The sequence below is a fragment of the Onychostoma macrolepis genome, chromosome 23 (genome assembly GCF_012432095.1).
Source record: "Onychostoma macrolepis isolate SWU-2019 chromosome 23, ASM1243209v1, whole genome shotgun sequence".
NCBI classification, from domain to species: Eukaryota; Metazoa; Chordata; class Actinopteri; order Cypriniformes; family Cyprinidae; genus Onychostoma; species Onychostoma macrolepis.
Genome location: NC_081177.1, coordinates 9,428,792 through 9,448,965, shown reverse-complemented (window position 1 = coordinate 9,448,965; position 20,174 = coordinate 9,428,792). Strand labels below are relative to the sequence as shown.

Below are 20,174 nucleotides of genomic sequence, written 5' to 3'. Positions count from 1 at the left end.
TGTTCTAGTATTCCATGCATGCTTTTATAATGCAGTATAGTATAGTATAGTGTTAAAAAATAAACAAACCAACAAACTTAATATATATATATTTTATAAATGTTTTTTATTTATTTATTTATGCAATATTTCACACTGTACTATACTGCATTATAAATGCATACTTGGAACAACAGAACGTTCCGGAATATGGTTATTTTACAGAAACTGCAGCAAATTTTATTGAATTTTTTTCATTCATTTAATTTATTTGATCTCATTTAACTATTGGAAGTAAACACAAAACATTATGACTTTATGAATATGAATTATGAATTTGTAACAGTGTTTTAGTTCAATCATTTCTCCTTTGGTCATGAACCAAGACCATTAACTTGACAAATTCCCAGAGATATGCTAAAAATAACCATATTCTGGAATTTTCTGGCATTCCATGCAAGCATTTATAATGCAGTATAGTACAGTGTTAAATATTGCACCAGAAGCCGCAGTGGAATGCTCCAGCATCAGTCAGATGGATTTGAAGTTTTCTAAGTTGAACATGTGAGTTTGCTGCGAGCTCATTCCCAACTATGTGATTCAGCGCTGTGGGGGCGCACACCGCATGATAACCTGGATTCCCGGCTCACCGGAGCCACAGTCATTTCAAAGCAAATAAAGGCAGTAAAAGGGAGAAAACGTGAAACACTTCAAAGGCATCCCCGTGGTACACCATTATTCCGTTGTGCTCAGCAAGTGTGCCATCTGATCTGCTCTTTCAACCCTGTTTTGACACCTGTCAGGGAGCTTAATAAAATAGTTTCCCACGTTTTTTCCATTTTGTGTTAGTGCTTGTGCTTTCTTACAGTCTCATTACTCTTACAAAAAGTACTGTTGCGGTACCACAGTTCAGTAATGATATCTGATGGAAATACTATACTATTTGAGAAGTACCATGGTCATTTTTTGTAAGTATCTCTCTTTCTCCATGTGTTTCTTTGTTTATATATTTAAATGCTGCTTTCCATTCCCCTTTTCCATGCCTTTTTCCCTTTCCTTTCTCACACCCTTTCAAACACACATTTCCATTTTTCCGTGGGGCTGGACTCACATTTCTTGTAAAAGGCATCTTTTTCTTATCAGATGGTTGGAGCGTTTCATTAAATGTGTAGTTTACGGCTATCTGTTCTCCACCTGTGTGTTTTGATTGGCGAAACGAATGGCAGAGCCACAAGCAAAGCTTCTCTCAGCACCAGTCAGGTGGCTTAGCATGACCGATAGCAGCTCTCCCTCTTCTCTGATTGGCTCTCAGCCGCTCTTATCATTTCTCCCCTTTGCCTCGCGCAGTTGCAAGCTGAATAGACTTTGTTAAATTACATTGTGTCACATTTGCAGATTATTTTCGGAATGAAGCCAAGCTAATCAGGGTAATTAGATTTCATGGCAGTTTAGTGAAAAAACAAACTGACAAACTGACAAACTTACAAACAAGCTGAGTGTGAAGGGATAGCAGAACTAATGATGAACTAATAATGCCAAAGTATTGGTCTTTGAAGATATGCCCAATTGTATTTGCCATAGAAACTAACATGATGGTAAATAAAGCAGAATGTAATATACTGAGTGGTTCTTTAGTATATGATATAGTTCAACCATTTTTTTTTTAACAATCAAAATGTACCATTGTACTTTCAAGAACATGTTCAAGTCATGCTTCAATAAAATTAGGCCTCATTTTCTTCAAATAAAATATTCCTTATATGTATGTTTCTTATATTTATATGTATGAACTGCTTAAAATTTACAGTATTTTAAAATGTTTATTTTATTGTATAAACAATTTGTTTTTATTTTCACATGACATAATTTAAATACTGTATATAAATACATAAAAATAATATAGTAAAAATTTCATAATTATACACACATATGTGTCTAGGGTTGTAACTGTGAGGAAATTTCCCCAGCGGTCAATCGACATGTAACAAAACCGGTAGTACCGTTATCACCGTGGGGGTGGTTGGGGGGATGGGGTTCCCCTCTTTTTCACGCTTTCCTTCGCTTTTAAATAGCTTGTAAAAGCGGGGTGCGCATTTTACTTTCACTTTCATATTAGCTGCAATTCGGGTCAATTCAAGCATCAACTTAGCCTATATATAAATCATAGAACTTTTATTAACAAAACGAATAAAAATACACCATTCTATAGGCTATGCCTAATATAAAATAACAAATAACTTACACAAAGTTTGAAAATCAGCAAACACTGTGGAACCAATTAAATAAGAAACGAATGTTTAAAAAAAATGGCAAACATCCAACAGGCTTTTCAAAATGCAAAATATTGCCAAACATGCGCTTTTGCATTTCGTTTTGAAACTAAACATTCCGCTATCATCTTGTCTGTCTCATCCACTCTTCTTGTCAGTCAGCTGGACTCACTCTCCTCGTGTGAATGAAATCTAATCTATGATGCGACTGTCATTTGGCACGCTGTATTGAGCTGCCACGTTCAGTTTTTAATTGTAGTGTCTGTTCTCTAACTGAACTATATGATTTTTAATACTATAAAAAATCAAAACGACGGTTCCGCGGTGGGCAAATGACATATCGGTGTTGCGGCTTAACCACCAACACCGTCTAAGCCAAATATGTGTATAATTATGACATTTTTACTATATTATTATAGTAAAATTTGTATATATTTGTATGACATTTTTATAGCATATTTAAATATGTATAACTTAAAATGTATAAGAAACATCAAACAATTATTTTATTTTTAAAAATATTTTTTTATAAAACAAATTAATTTATTATATACATTTATGTACATAAATATTTAATTTATAATATAATAGATTAATATAACACATACATTTTAATGTAATAAATATTTTAATATTGTTTATATAAAAAATAAATAAATCTTTTTCCCCATTTTTTATACAATGCTAATTTTCTTATTTTTATTATTAAAACTTAATTTATTATGCATTATATATCATAATTTTACACACAGATATGCACACACATTCAACATTTAATAAATAATTTGATATATTCATTTTATATGTATTTAGCATATTTGTTTATAAACTGCTCAAAATATATACTATGCAAACACACATACACACACACACACATATATATGTGTGTATATGTATATGTGTATATATACTGTATGTATACTGTATGTATGTACTGTATATATGTGTGTGTGTGTGTGTGTGTGTGTGTGGATGTACTGGGCATGTATTCATCAGATTCAAACATTTGTTTGGACATGGTACAGCTACCATGGTAATACTGTGTTTTTTGGATATGTGCTTAGGATTGAGCCTTTGAAAACATGTACTTATTTAGCATGCAGGCATCATTCTGACCGGAACCGACTGTTACCAGCGGCGTAAACACGTTTCCTTTTAAACCTTTAGCGGTGAACATATAGTTTTGGGTTTGTGCGCTGCCTTCTTGGTAAACTGATAAGGGCTCTCTGTGCTCAGCATACAGGCCTTTATTGACTCTGAACAAATTGCACCTTTTCATTAGCAGTGAAACCCTCACCTTTGTGTACCACACAGTAATTGAACACTAACACAGGCTCGCTCTATTGAGGGAGGGGGGATTGGGGGGGGGACTGCATCACAGTCTATTTATTCAGTCACAACCGAATCGAGAGCACAGCACAGTATTAATAAGGAGACTGCCGCCCGAGGCAATTAAACCAGCAGCCCAATGGAACTCTGCAGAGTCACCGAGCCGCATGTGGCTTTCCCATCAGGTTTGTTTACAGAGCCCTTGCCGTGGCAGCGCTAGCTCATATCTCCGGTAGATTTTAATAACGCCGCTGGTGTTCCGTACTCCTCCCATTCAATTAGAACCACAGGCAGGGTAAATAGGAAATGAGGGTAACAAGTTCAGACGCTCTATCAGGCTGTGATTGGATGAATCAGGGGAAGAGCTACCCTGTCTTGCATCTTTCATACATCACCTGCAAATGTTTTTTTTTTTTTGGGGCATGTGTTGTTTGAAGTACTGTGTAAATACTATGATGCGTGAATATGATATCCATTCAGTACAATGAATTACTGGATTCACTGCAAAAAAAAACATCTCTCAACACGTCTTTTTTATTTTCATTCATTCACTCACTCATTCACTCATTCACTCACTCACCCCAACCCCAACCCAAAAAAAGCTATATATACAGTCATGGCCAAAAATATCAGCACCCTTGATAAATACGATCAAAGATTAACCCATGTTTCCAAAGGGTTAATCCAGGAAACACAGGCAAGAATCAAAACACGAGAAAACAGGCAAGGCAAGACTATGACAACTAAGTGGGCTCTGTAGAGTAGCTATGGCTAGGAGAGTGTGCGCACGTGTGTGTGTAAGAGACTGAATGAATGAAAAATAATGCATGGTGCTTATGTCGACACACCAGTGCAGGCATTTTGGCACAGTGTTTTTAGGTGCGCCACCGAAGGAAAAGTTTACTATGCTTGTCCGTGTTCCACTCGGACCTCACGCGCAGAAAACATCCAATCAGAAGCGGATTGAGTTCTGTTTCGCGGCTTTGAGTTTTTAATACTGTCTGTTTTTTTAATATCAAGAACATCCCACTCTTTACTGTCTCATTCATTCATGTTCCTTTATTAATAACGCTAACAGTCTCACCCACTGAAAGCTGTGCGGAAAAAGCCGAAGTAACCGGCAAAATGTTTCAAAGTATAAAATATATAAAACAAAGTACTGTCCTGTCACTTTTTTACATACTTTTACACTTTTTCGGCTGTTCAAAAAATCTTTCTTTTCGCTATTACCAAAAAGCTACGAATCGAGCGCAGGAGCTGTACGTTACCATAGAAACGTCAATGGTTTGCTCGTGACTCTCGCAAACAGCTCTGAACGCGCACTGAACACGCACTTTAGCCGGTACAAAAAATGTATTATTATTTTATATGTATATGTAGAGCTTATGTAGGCTCTACAACAAAGGAATTGCTGATCTCTAGTGATTTGTTGGTAAAGGGTGAGAGATCTGGCGAGCCACATGATTTTTGTCAAAGAGCCAGGTGTGGCTCGCGAGCCATAGGTTCCCGACCTCTGACCTAGCTATATCCTTCCATCATGTACTGCTTGAGTTTTTTGATTGGGTTTTATGTGTTGCACATGAGATGTGTCTGTGAAAACAATATGTGGGCAAATCCAGCTGCCACCTCACCATGCCATTTACTTATTTTTTCAAGCAGAAAATTGTAATTTTTAATTTGTCATATAAATGCACTTATGCCAAATACTAGATGCGGCGTATCTACATTTGAGCAGAGGTCTTGCAGGGTAAGATCTCGTGCCCATGGTTCTGCTGCTGCCTAGTTAAAGTGCACAGTTGGCATCATAACTCGGGTGCCGATGCCAAGTCTTTAAAATGGCACACGCCCTCAAAAAGCTTAATTGCATCTTGCTCTGTGCCCTGGTTTTCCAATCTGTTGGCATGACAACGGTGGCAATGGCCTTGAAGTCCTCCTCACATCCTTCATATCCTCGCCTTCACTCGCTCTTGATTTAGCGGCATCGCTGAAGGGGCTGCCATGTCTGAATAGCCACATTTACTCGAGTAGAAAGATCAAAAGTGTTTTTGATCTTCTTTAGATGCACCTCAGTGCCGTTATTTGAATCTCTCAAAATTATAATAGCAAGTCATTATGTTTTGTGTAGAGTGGTTTCATGTGATGTCTCTGTGTATAAAAACACATGACGAAGATAAACGCTGAGTTATGTGCAATCTATTATGTGTGCTATGAACAAGAATGAGCCCTTAAAGTGATTATATGTTTGAATTTTCACCTCACAGGCATAATATTGAGATTTAGGAGTCTCTTTAATCACGTTTTCTTTAAAATATCTAAAAATGAAAATTTCTGAAGACTATCCTCTTGTTTTGGTTTGCAGGAGTGCCCTCAGATCCTGCCGTCCACTCAGATCTACATCCCTGTTGGTGTCATGAAGCCCATCACCTTGTTGGCCCGGAATCTTCCGCAGCCTCAGTCTGGGCAGAGGAACTATGAGTGTATCTTCTATATTCAGGGGAAGGAGTACAGTGTCACTGCATTGCGCTTCAACAGCACTAGCATACAGTGTCAGAAGACCATGGTAAGTTTAAACCCTTGTTATTTGGTGTCTTGAGTGATTTTGTTTAGTGAAGACTTTTGTTGCCCATTCATAGCTCAGGAGAGCATCTGTCTGTCTGTGTAATTTGAGTTTTTATTGAGATTTTTGACTTTTGGTTGTAAACTCTAGAGACACATGAGAGTACTGGAATAGGAGTCTTTAATTTAAAAGCCTTAATTTGCTCTACATTTGATTGCATTGCTGTCTAGAAGAAACTATTGAGATGATAATGGGTTCTCATTGGGGATTTTCTTTCTTTTGGAAAGAATTTCTAGCCAAACATACTGTAGAGGGTGTGGTGTGTATTTTATGATCACATGGACCAGTGGACCTGTGCCGCAGGCAAATGGACCGAAAGTCATTCTGACAAGCCGTGACCCCTTAAATCGTCACATCTCTGTGAGTTGTTTAAGGGCCATTATTTGTGGAGAAACACTAGTCCAAATAGCTGGCCATTTTCTTACAGCACTGCTGACACAAGCCTTCCCCCTCATTACCTTTTGGCCAATCAACATTTTGTCTGGCTGTCAAAAATCCCATCAGGCACTGGGCAGGCACTGGTGGACCATTAGGCCCTGATGAAACACGTGCCACTTGTTATCGTTTTAACAGACTGCTTTGCAAAGGCAGTCATTAGTGGCAGAGAGAGGAAGCTCGGGTATTTGATGGCACCGTGACACTTCTCACCATGCCTTATTGATGGCCGTTATAGGACGCAGCCTCTTTCTCTTTTGTGTTGAGATTCCCGGTGTTACTGAGGGGGAGCTAATTACATGGCTAAGAGTTTGCAGAGAGCTGTCTCGCTAAAGACTTTATCGACTGTTTGCTGTCGCAGCCGTTTCAAATCAACAGCGATTGGCGCGTCACTGATGAGAAGCTATTCCTCTAGCTGGAAGCATCAGCCAGAGTGATGTTAACTTTAACAGTCAACGAGAGCGAAAACAGCCGGCTGATAAGCGACCTGTTCTCTTCTGATTTTGCAAAGGAAGGTGGAAGTGATACAGGTGCTTTAGTGGTTCCTTAAAGGGATAGTTCACCCAAAAGTGAAAATTTTGTCATCATTTATTCACCATCAAGTTGTTCCAAACCTGTATGAGTTTGTTTCTTCTAAGATATTTTGAAGAATGTTGGTGAACAAACAGTTGATGGTAGCCATTGACTTCCATTGTATGGAACAAAATGCTATGGAAGTCAATGGCTACTGTCAACTGTTTGGTTGCCAACAGAAGATACAGGTTCAGAACAACTTGAGGGTGAGTAAATTACGACAGAATTTTGTTCTATTTGTTCTGAATGAGTTTCTCAAAGGTAGTCTAAAGTTCACTCAAGAATGACAATTGTGTTATGTCTTTCTTTCCTCTCTGGAATACAAAATGAGAAATTCTGTTGGTTGTATTAGTCACTCATTTCCATTCATTTATAATGAATGGGTATTGGAGCTTTTGAGTTTTATGAAAGGACTCAAAAGCACCATAAAAACATCATAAATGTGGTCCATATGACTCAGTCTTTTGATAACTTTGTGTAATGAAAAGACCTAAAATAAAGTTGGATTTCGCTGACATTCTTTCCCTTCAGTGAGCTGTTAACTGCTACAACTGGATCATTGAATCAGTAAGTTGTTCTTCTGTGAATCGGATCAAACGATTCATTGAAAAGATCCAACTCAAAGAATGATTCATCCATGCATTGATTCAAATGGACATTGCTGATTCTCTTGTGAACAGTCTTAAAGGACTTAATTTTTTAATAATGACTTAAAGTTTGCTCTGTTCCGCCTGCAAAGTTATCATATGACTTCAAAAGCATTGGATATGGCAAAGGAATCATTTGAACTACTTTTATGTTATTTTATGGTGCTTTTGTCTCCTTTTTTAAAGCTTTAAAAGCTTTAGCTCCCTTAATTTAATGAAAAAGAGCAGTCTTAAAAAATCCCCCTTTGTTCTCAGAAGAATCAATTAGAAAGTCCTGTTACTTTATTCTAATTTCGGATATTGTGGTGGAAGTACAAAAAGTAGCTTGTTAATTTACTAAATACTTCCTATGCTCAGTCTGATTGTATAGCTGATGTTCTTTTAACACTGATGAATAGCAGTAGGTCATCTTTATCTCAGTCGAAGCTCTAAGAAAGGTGGTTTTCCTTACTTTTCCCTGGTCATCTGCGGTTTATGCCTGTGAAGGAACCACGCCGGGTTTGGTTCTGTGCTGCTGAGTATTCAGACAGCCTGTCACTCCTAATGAGAGCCGCAATTACAGCCGTGTTAAGATCCCACTGCAATTACACCATTAAATGCCAGCAATTATCAGTTACTTAGCGTGCAGTGATTTTAGCATGAGTGCTGTGTAGCCCTGCGTGAGAGTTCCATTACCAGAAGTAGGAGCATGTTTAGAATGACAGGCTTTGGCACAGATCAAGAGTCACTATTGTTTTAGTCATTCACAGAGTCACTCCTTGCAGATTAAATGACTGTTCGTCAATAGGCTCCGGCTGAATCGGTCCCGGTACATTCCAAGGACTTCCGTGTTTGAACGCTTTGGCTGAGGTGCCAGACGGCAGGTCGGATATGAATCACCCGCCAAAGCCCCTGCAGTTCTTTTCATTCATGCCGCAGAAACTTTTCCATCTGAATGATTAATTATGACGCTGACTAACCGTTCTGTTGAATTCAAAGGGATTTGAACTGTTTGCTTTGCCATAACAGCACTGATTCTGAGAAAGGCAATTTTAAGGTCGTCATCGGCAGCATGTTACACAATCAGGTTACTTTACACTAAAATAAATGTTACTTTTGTGAATTTACATCATAATATCAGTGTTGTTTCATTTCAGAAAGTTTGGAATATTGAAGACACTTTAAAATGTGTGAATGTGTATGCATTAGATAAAAAATTACAATTATACTAGAGCTTTGAACTATATTCTCTTTCTTGAATCGTTTTTGAAAGTTATTTTAACAAAATTGTGTCAAGAATTAATTAATTTATTATTTTATATTTAATTTTTTCTGTCAATTTATGAAGTAATTTCCTTGTAGATTTAAGTCTGAGTTTTTGCCCTCATGCTTGTTGAACACTATCACTATCATTTAAAACTTATCATTTAAACTTTTTTGGAAGTGTTTTGCTACTTTTTAAATTGCTTCAAAAAGTGTTTGAGCATTGAAGAAACAAAAAAATGCCAGGATGTCAAATTATTAGTTAACAAAAAATATAAAAATTATACTAGACATCTGAACTATATTCACTTTTTCCAAGCCATTTCTAAAAGAAATTATAATGATATTGTCAAGATTATTTTTTATTTATTTATTTTGTCAATTTATGAAGTCATTTCCTCATAGATTCAAGTTCGATGGCTTGTAAGTGTCCGAATGCTTGTTGAACACCATTGTTTTATCAGTCAAATTCAAATACTTTTTTTTCTTTGTCAAATTTAAATTCAAATAAGAAGCATGTTGCTACCAGATATTACTTTTATTTGCAAAATATTCAAATATTTGTTCGCTAATCAATTGATTTTTGAAATTATACAACCTCATCTGTGTTTGCTATGTAGATAAAGTTATCATGGTGACAGATTTGAAAGAATTTGTCAACAATGTAGAATGCATCACAAAACCAAATGTTTAAGATTGCATGGCACAAGATCGTGAATGTATTTTTCTCAGGAGTTACAGAATAGTATAGCAAGCGGCGTTTCTCAGCGCTGGTCGTTGGAGGTCAAGCGCGTGCCGGGTAGATCCGAGGCAACAGCTGGCAGGTGGAATCCCAGGCTCACAGCGGGCAGATGGCTGGTGTAGTATGATTAGGGAGGGGGAGCTGATTGTGTTTGCCTGAGATTGATCAATTCGATCCTTTGTCTCTCTGCTTAAGACAATAGAGAGATGGGTTAATAAAACACAACGGTGTGTTGGGACGCAGAAGGAAGCGGGCAGTCCTGACTCAATCGATTGAGTAAACAAAGGATATAGAGCTTAGGATGAGATGTGCTGAGAAGGAAGAACATCATTGAGCATTAGCAGGTTGATACTGAAGAGGAAGAATTTATTATCTGAGTTTGGGTTGTTCGTATAGCCGTCTGTCGAGATGCCTGCAGATGTATTCAGATAGCCATGTATATGTTTCTTTTAAAAGAAATTTGAAATGTGAAATGAGAGATTGAGACTGATGCAGCAGATTCACTTTTTTTAATGGTGATCCAATCTTGACATCTTGATTGCAGTGTTTTTAATCATAATATATATCACAACACAGCTTTCTAGTCATTTATTTTTACTGTGGCACATGCTGGATGGAAATGCGAGGATTTATATGTTAACATTAGTTACCACAATGCCTAGCACAAACAAACAATATGTTTACAGCACTTATTAATGTAGGTTATTGCTCATTTCTAAATTTTTGCTCATTCTCTTGCAATTTTGGAGGCTAAAGATTCATAAAGGACACAAAATGCTAATTTCTGATACAGTTTTAATATTTCATGTTGTATCAATTTATTTTAATTTGTGATATATGTAATAAGTTAACAGTAAACGGTAGTATATTATAAATTAATATTGTAGATGAATTAATAAATGCTGTAAAAAAACAAAAAACAAACATCATTCATTGTTAGTGCACAATACTTACAATAATACCATAATTTATATGTAATTTTTTATTTATTTATTACTTGTTTTTATTATGCTATTTTTATTTATTTATTTTATTTATAATTTTTTTGTAATTAAAATTTTACAAATTTACAATTTGGGAGAAACCATAAGTGTTCATTGTGTGGTAATAGTCAACCCTATTCTAGTGTAAAATCCTTAAAGGGATAGTTCACTTAAATGAAAATTTGTCATCATTTACTCACCTATTTATTCATAATGTTGTTCCAAACCTGTACAACTGAACTTTCTTCCACTGAATGCAAAATGTTGATTAAATGTTGATTCTTCTTTTTTGTCCGTACAATGAAAGTCAATAGGCTTCAAGGCCATTTGGGACCTTATTGACTTTCATTGTATGGATAAAAACTTCTTCTTTTGTGTTCCACAGAGGTAAGAATGTCATGCAGGTTTAGATGTAAATGACAACAGAATGTTAATTTTTTTGGTCGAACTGTCCCTTTAAGACTCATAAACAAAGGCAACTATATGTTTGTGGGCAACTTATGTAGATTTTGCCCTGGCACCAGCACAAATTTGGTGGAAAAGTGGTAGAGGAGAGGAAATCAAATGAAGGAGTGAAGATGGGTGTATAAAAGACGAGACAAGAGGCCTAAAGTCGCTCTCTCTCTCGGAGCGCCACAGCTCAGGACCCAGGAGATGAACAGAACAGGCTGATGGTATCAGACTCTGCTTTACAACATTACCTTCAGCTCAGATAAATGACCGGAGAGAGAGAACGAGAGACTGACAGAGAAAACACAATGATGGAAAGGAATGGAGGGGGGAAAGGGAAGAAAAATCTCGGCCAGAATCTCCTCTATGCCGTCTACAGCAAAATGAGGACTATCGGGAGAGTTTGATAGGATCCAATTAAAAGCCGTCGTAGATAAAATGATGATGAATTGCAGCCGTGCAGCAGAGAGATGGTTTGCTTCAGACTCAACACACCAGTTCCTCCCCAAACACTTCGACGGAAGGGAAGGAGGGAAAATGAGCTGAGGAGGAGGAGGGTCATCATTTTTGAGGAAGGGAACGGGAAGCAGATTTCGTATGTTGGGGCGAGAGGGAGAGGTGAATAACTGAAGGAGTCTCAGTTGCTTCCCACAGCGGGGTTAAGAGTGTGTCAGACGCTCCTGTGGAGCCGAGCTCCTGCTAGGAAGAAGATTCACCATGAGCTCCGAGCTTAATTCAAGAGCTTCAGCCACTTGACGAAAACGCTCTCGTTGCGAAAAACAACACAGCAGTTGCACCAATAAAACAACTCTGCATAATGAGCTACAAATACGTTTTGACAGCTTTTTTTTTTTTTTTTTAAAAGGACACAGTTGAATATGTAATTAAACGTATGAAATTTAACGTATTATTTTAACGTATGAAAAAATATTTAATTTTTTTAAATATATTTATAAAAAATATTAAATTATTATTATACAATTCAAATTAAAATAGAAAAATGTACTTTTTGACTTGAAATTATAATATAGGAATATTTGTATTTTTATATTTATTTATATTTAAATTTTATATTTTTTATATGAAAATGAAGTGCATTTTTACCTTAAAACACAACAGTAAATATTTCATAAGATGCTTATTGACAATTAACAATGACATTGTTCGTTCTGCTGGACAAAAATAATCCATTTTGGATGTGTTTGTGTTAAGTTTCTCTGTGTGTGTGTGTGTGCCCCCTCCTGGTGTGCTGATGTGTTATTTTTACCCAAGCGCACAGGTATGCTATCAAAATGACTAATTATATAAGACTGACCCACACAAAAGGCGGCGTTTTTTTCTTCCCTCCCTCCTCACATTCCAGCAGCTGCTCTGTTTTGTTAACATCGGCACTTTCCAGCCCCATGGACCCGGAATCTCCTGCCTCACCCGCACGTATCCGTACGCTCCCTCCTTCCCTCCCATCCCCCTGATCAATGGGCTTGCCAGCAGAGGACGGGCGCAGGCTAGGGAGATGCCCAGTGTGTCTCTCTATTTCTGGCCCCCATTCATTTTCCCCTGTGAGGGTAATTATGCATTTTGAGCATGCAGGTGGAGAGAGAAAGAAAGAGGACCTATGCAACTCGTATGGTACTCTGTTCTCAGACTATTGTACATGCGCAACTGCTTACAGCTTTCATAGGTTTATTATAACTGGATGCATAATGAGTGGAGTTCTGCTCGTCTTTTGTCATGTTCAGAAGTTAGTTTCATGCTTGCTTGTTCTGTTTTAAGGTCAGTGTGTTGTGCCAGTCTATGTTCTGCAATGCAGCTTTACTTTCAGTCTTGTACTTTTGTTTTTTTTTAAATGTATTTTTTGTGATATTTTTTCCCCAATGCAGATTACAAAGATGGCTTTGTCATATGTGCATGGCAAAAGACCTCAAAGATGCTGCAGAAATGGCAACAAAGTGATTGACAAAATGTTCTGTTACATTTGACAAGATGTTTAGTCTTAAAGAAAATTCAGATTTAAAGGAAGAGAGCTTTTATCTTTTTCCCTTTTGTGAAACCATCTTTTAGCAGTGTTTTAGAATTGTGGCATTTCTTTTTATGATTAGCACATTTACCTCTGCAGACAGAAGGTATTTGATCACCCTAATAAAAAATAAATAAATGTATTTTATTTATTTATTTAGCTTGAAATCTGCTTTTAGGATCATTGTGACATTTCTTTTCATTAAGACATTTCTCTCTGCAATGCTAATAATAATAATAAAAAAAGTATTACTATATTTAAATTTAATCAAATAAGTAATTACCTTTGAGAATAATGGTAATTTAATAACAATTATAAATAAATAAAATGTCCAAGTGCATTATAGTAATTAGACTTATTTTTGTCAGGGAAAAAGTTGTCATGAAAAAAGAAATAAAAAGACAAATAAACATTATTTCATAGGTTGTAAGCTTAATTTTATTTCTGTACATTTTATTTGATTGATTTTATTTATCTCTTTTAAGTAAAATATTTTTAGCCATATATATATATATATATATATATATATATATATATATATCATAACTGTGGCATGGTGTGGGTGTTGTGATCACAAAGAGATGAATATGTAGGGAAAGCCACAGTCTAGCAGTCATTGACATTTATCAACACCTGTCATGTCAGCTCAGCACCTGAGGGGCTTTTTTTAAAGACCGCGTGTGCATGTGCGCTAGGTTTGGCGCGTATGGAATAAGTTGCCGGATCATGGTTATTCTTAATTGGGTCATGTGCGTGTTTCTCCTCACCTTGTGTTGGAGGCCTCCATCGGCCTCATGGGAACTCACACTTGCACAAGCAATTAATTACTCTCCGCCATGTCTCCACGATGACCACGGGCTGAATAATGAGCGTTATTATTCATCCAGTCTGAAGTAGACGCACAGTTCTCCCTGAGCTCCTCTCACGCTGGCCTCTCTCAGGAAACAGAGCCTACTGTTTTCAACCACCTTTTCCATAAATGCTGCATATGTGACCTTTTGGTAAAGAACAATACGCCTTTTAGTTGTTTCCAGCCATTTTGTGGTCACCAAAAGTCACATGACCTCAGTCACATGATCTAACCACCGTGATTAGCATCGAATACAGCGATTGTCTGACTGAGGTGAGCGTGTAGTGTAATGTCAAAGGCATGTTAATGATGATATGAATAAATCATATCTATGTTTTTGGACGGCCCTCGGAGAACAGCGACGCCATTGTTAAGACACGGCGTATGTGTGGGAGGACTGCTGGAGCTCTTTAAAGTTTAATGGAGCTGGGACGCTGGTGAGGAGACGTAGGCAGGAGGAGTGTGAGGGTTCACGTCTGCTTAGGGAAGAATGTGTGTTTGTAAACGTGGAGGTCATCTGCGGTCTTCGTGGAGGATGTGTTTGATCAAATCCAAGCGTTGAGAGAAGCTGTCAGTGCTTGTCAAAAGAAAGGCCTTGTGACTTGGGTGTTCAGCGGTTTACCCTTGACCTTGCGTCTTTCAAAGTGTCGTCAATTGACACTCGTTTTGTTCAGACAGGCAGCAAATATCTCTTATGCATATCCGACAAAGTTTTTTCTGAAGTTAAAAGCTAAAAAGCTGTTTACATTTATAAGTTGTTTGAAATCTGATTAACAGTGATATTTCAAGTGATATTTATTTATTTATTTATTTATTTATGAACCCACCGATCATTAATCTGATTACAGTGACATTCATATATAGTTTGTTATTTGATTTAAATCAATTTTTTTTTTTTTGCTATCCAGTTCAGTTTTAATTGTGAGATTAGATTTCCTTTCAGGAATAAATAAATAACAAAAAGAAAACAAGTAGATAGAAGAGAAAAAGAAAAGAGAAAGCTAGAGGCCCTTTTTTAAGAAAACAAAAACAGTTAGGAAACGAATAGGTGAACAGAGGTATATACAGTATATATAGATGTAGATAGATGGATAAATTACATATATTAATAATATATTATTATTATTATAATCTATATTATTATTATTTGATTTTTATATACTTATTTACAACAAAAATGGATTAACTTAATCAAAAGTGACAACGTTTGTTACAAAACATTTCTATAAAAAAAAACAGCTGTCCTTTGAACTTTCTATCACACTTTCCATAGAAATAAGAAGCAGCACAACTGAGTTCAACATTGATAATAACAGTTGTTATTTATTTATTTATTTATTTGCACACCAAATGAGCACAGTAGGATGATTTCTGAAGGATCATGTTCTACTAAAGACTGGAGGAATGACTGAAAATGCAGAAAATTCAGCTTTGCATCACAGGAATAAATTGCACTTTTAAAAATATTAAAATAGAAAACCATTATTTTAGACTTGAATAATATTTGATAAAATACATGCGGCATTGGTGAGCATGCTTTTTATGTTTAAAGTTTTTAAGCATTTAAAAAATCTTAACAAACCCCAAATGTTTGACCATTAGTTCAGATGTGGCATTCATCTATTAAATGGTGAAGAAGTGAACATGTGAGATGTTTCAGACGTGGTGTATGTATGAACGTGTCAATAGTGCTGTAATCCCGTCTGATGCACTTCGTGAGTTCGTCATGGCGAGATGTCATGATGGACATGAGCAAAGGCAATTTTCAGTTTTCCATCCTCGCTTTCCACTGTGACAGCTACTCATTTATAGTAGAAGTAAGTCTCTCGCCGTTGCGCTGACACTTAAATCAGTGCTGCGCCAACCGATGTGGATATACCGGATATTGACTGCACTGTCAGAACAAACAGACCTGATTTCATCACTTGTAACTTGACAGACAGGTAAAGTCATAAAGATCAGATTTGAGAAAAAAAAAATCTGATTTATGTGCCATGTGAACAAAGCCGGTCCTGTGCTCTCTAGTCTACTCTTTAACACTTATTTTGTTGCACTTAACCTTTTTTTTTAGGTTGTTTCCAAAATGTTGTTTTTGACAGATACAGTAATTCAGAATGCTTTTCGTAGTTTCAAAAGATAACAAATACATATGGCCTTGTGCATTTTCTGTCTTTTGAAGCAATCCTACAGTAAAAGATGCTTATTTGGAAGTGAATAAAACATTAGAGATAAGGAAGCACACCCATGAAAGAGACAAGAAAGAGATGTGACGGATCCAAGTGTAGCCCAGTGGAATAATTGATAGGATACAGTTTATAAGATCAAAAAATATAATTCCAAATAATAGTTTGTAAATAATTCTAAAATAACACTGGTGAGAGCTTATAAATAAATAACACATTACTGTAAATCAATCAATCAATCAATCAATAGAAAATAAGCATAATTAGTCCTTTTTTTATAGCATTAAAAAAATCCAGTCCTCCTTATTTGCATGAAAAAGCAATACATTCTTCATAATTTCTCCATTTTTATTCCACAGAATAAAGAAAACCATGCAGGACTGGAATGATGTGAGGGTGTTTGCAAAAGTTTCTGCACAAAAACTCTGTTCTATTGTTACATTAAAGATTGCATCAGGATTTTTACACATTTGAAATGCGCAAAAAAAACTTGACTTGACATGTAATTTGTATGTTCAAGTAGTCTTTAAAACTACCTCCGTTTCAATGGTCACTATTATGTGTGTGTGTGTGTGTGTGTGTGTGTGTGTGTGTGTGCGCACACATGTGTGTGTGTATGTTGGGGACAGTTGAAGCCAAATGAGATGTGTCAGAAAGCAAATTGGAAATGCCAATTTCACTTACGTCCAGGCAACGCGCTTCACGCCTAAACTCCGCCACTTGTTTCATGTGTAAATTAATGGCTTCCGCTCTGTAATTTAGATTTTTGAGCTCACCCACACACCCTCAATCTATTTCACCCCATCTTCCTCCCCGTTTCCGTCTCGCTTCCTCTTTCCCGTGCACTACCTGACCCCTCCGCTCATCCAGAAACGACCGGGCCTGCGCAGACAAACCGCATTTCTCTCTGCATGCTGGTTCTGAGTCAGTAGCTCTACTTGATGAGACCGTTTCTGATACTAGAACCTCGTCTGTAAGTGGGCTGAACGTCTGCTGCTGTTTATCAGGAGTGTGTGTGAATGAGAGGGGCCGTAGAGAGGAGGCTGCTGTCAGGGTGGAGTGTTTTCACCTCCCCCCATATTGATCTGACAGTCTCACAATTGCGTGATGAGAATCCTGACTTGTCTCTCCTTCGCTGTCCGTCTCACTCTGTTGCTCTCTCTCCGTTTTATCCGTCTCACTCTCTTTTTCTCTCTCAAGGATACACACTTAAATGGCAAGATTTACATGGAGCGAGATAAGCCAGCATGTTTCATTCATTCGCTGCCATTTTAGCTGGGCTGAGCTCAAGCTGTGCAGCAGAACATGGTTTGCGTGCGTTTTCCTGAGCGCTCCTCATCCCGGCGGCCCCTAGTTGCATGTCAGGATCAGTGCAGTAAATCACCAATGCGCTGCACAACAATATGGTCACATCGAATTGGCAGGATGCACACTTATACGTATTTGTGGGGGATTTCTTTGTTGTTTTGTTTTGTTTTGTCTTGTGTTTTTTGTTTTATTTTAGGTAATTTTAGTGGATGGACAGATACTGTCGAATTCAAACTCTCATGTCTTGCATGAGCATCACAGCTCAACGTGTCCATTGACACATTGAGTTTTTTTGTAGTGTTGTTTTAAGCCTTTGTAACAGATTTTACCTACACGCATTGAGAGAGGACAGGCAAAGATGGTGAGATGCGTGAGAAATAGGAATCTAAAAATGTTGCGAGTCAGATTCAAACTCCAATTTCCTATATTAACACTACAGCTGAATGTGTCCAGAAATTGTTTTATGTTGAGTATTTTTGGCTTTTTAGTATAGGGAGAACCAGGGGTGGGCGATATAAGTCATTTTATTTAATTTGATACTTTAGAAGTTTCATAATTCTTGTCACCAGTATCAATATCACAAAAAAACGAATACTAGCCTAAAATAAAACTAATTACAAGCAATAGGACAAAAAAGCTACAGTAGAACAAATAAATAAGAAACGCTACATATATTGTGTAAAGTAATCAAATGTATAAAAAGGCTGCATATTCTTCACTGTGTAAATGAAATATATATTTCTTCTTATTAAAGTTACAAGAATTATTTAGTCAAGAGCACTGAGATATTTTCACTCTTATGTGGTTTGATTAACATGAACGATAGACAGTAGGAATATTAGACTGCTGTCACTTTAAGAGCTGCCTGGTTCCAATATACTGTTATACATGTTTTGTTTCTCAGCTGTTTGCTTTTACTTAAGACATAAATTGCTGTTTTTGCGAGGATACTTGCAAAGATGGGAATTTTGACACATGCAAGTGTGTGTTTATCCGTTCAAGGCCTATAATAATGCAAAAATAACTCAGTACTCTGATAGTTCAATACTCCTGTGCTCTGGCTCTCAGACAGTGTGCGCATATAGTGAAAACAGTTATCTTTCACTGCTGATTGCGTTTCAATGGCTTAAAATCACTTGTTTTTAAACAGCAATGCTTAAAAACACATGCAAACAATACACTGACAAATTTCTGCTGGTTAATCGTGTCTACCAAGGGAGAACAGGAAATTAGCAAGAAATGTGGGTAATGGGATCAAGAAATATTGCAAGCCAAATTCAAACTCACGTTTACTGCATTAACACTACAAGCTGAATGTGTCCAGCATTTTTGTCTCAAGTAGAGAAAGAACAGAAAGATATGGGTAGAAACAGAAAAATCTGATTCAAACCTGTTTACCACATAAGCACCACAGCTCAATGTCACCTTTTTGTTTTATTTTAAACAGTTTTGTCTTTTTAGCAGATTTTACCTAAATGCAAAGTAAAAACAGGAAAAGATGGTGAGAAGTGTGGGTAATGGCAAAGTTTGAATCTGCAAGTTGCTGTTCTTTTAGGTATTTTTGACTTTTTTTGTAGACAGAGGGTGTGATATTATGGCTAAAAATAGAAATAATTGGTTAATAAACAAAACATATTTCTTAAATGTTTTTTTTGTTGTTGTTTTTTCTTAGTGGGTGGAAATACAATAGAGAGGGTAATGGGATTGAGTAATGTCTAGAGCCTAATTCAAACTCATTTTTCCCACATTTTGGTATTTTGAGCCTTTTTATGTCTTTTTAGTGGATAAACTGTAGAGCAAGGACAGGAAGGGATGATAAGAAGTGAGAGTAATCGGATCTGAAAATGTTGCAGCAGTTCAGTGTGTCATTTACTAGTTTTATTTTCTGCCTTTTTGTCTTTTATGGTGAATAGACAGACTTTAGAGACAGGAAATGATGGTGATAAGCAGGAGAAATCGGATTGGAAAAGCCTTGTCTCATATTAAAATCCATATTTCCCACATGAGCACTACAGATCAATTTACAATCTTTTTCGCAGGTTTGAAAATGTCTGTAAAAAGTATTTATTGAAAATTGTTTAAGAACACCTATTACCTGTTATAAAACATAACCTTTTGTGGCTTTTTGCTTTATTTTATGAAAGGATTTCTGCTTGATGGGGCCTCATACTGTACAAAACACTAAGAAAACATCAAGTGTGAAGAACAGCATGGAATCATGTCTATCTTTCCTTTTTTCCTCTCTCTCCAGTATGACTATGAAGGAAATGACATCAGCGACCTGCCGGTGGATCTCTCGGTTGTGTGGAATGGAGATTTCGTCATTGACAATCCTTACAATATCCAAGGTAACAGTCACATCCGTTCTTCTATAGTCACTCTTTTTGTGTATCCACACCTCTCCTCCAGTATGTCTGTGAAGACAAATTAGGTCCGTTTTATGCCTGGCTGCATGTCAGGCCTCACTGCTCTCCATACAGCTTATCTGGTCCTTCCTGAGCTGTGACTGCAGCTCGCTGCTGCTAAACAATAAGAAACTGCGTGAAACC

The 20,174-nt window shown here is 36.8% G+C and overlaps 1 protein-coding gene across 2 annotated transcripts in view; it reads left to right on the top strand.

Annotated features, from left to right (window-relative positions):
• The window catches only part of plxna1a (plexin A1a), a 238,052-nt gene that overhangs the window by 155,781 nt on the left and 62,097 nt on the right, over positions 1-20,174 (top strand). For both annotated transcript variants that reach the window (XM_058764335.1, XM_058764333.1), the window contains exons 10-11: positions 5,938-6,138; positions 19,877-19,973. In XM_058764335.1, the coding sequence (XP_058620318.1) occupies positions 5,938-6,138; positions 19,877-19,973 (298 nt within the window). The remainder of the gene's footprint in view (positions 1-5,937; positions 6,139-19,876; positions 19,974-20,174) is intronic.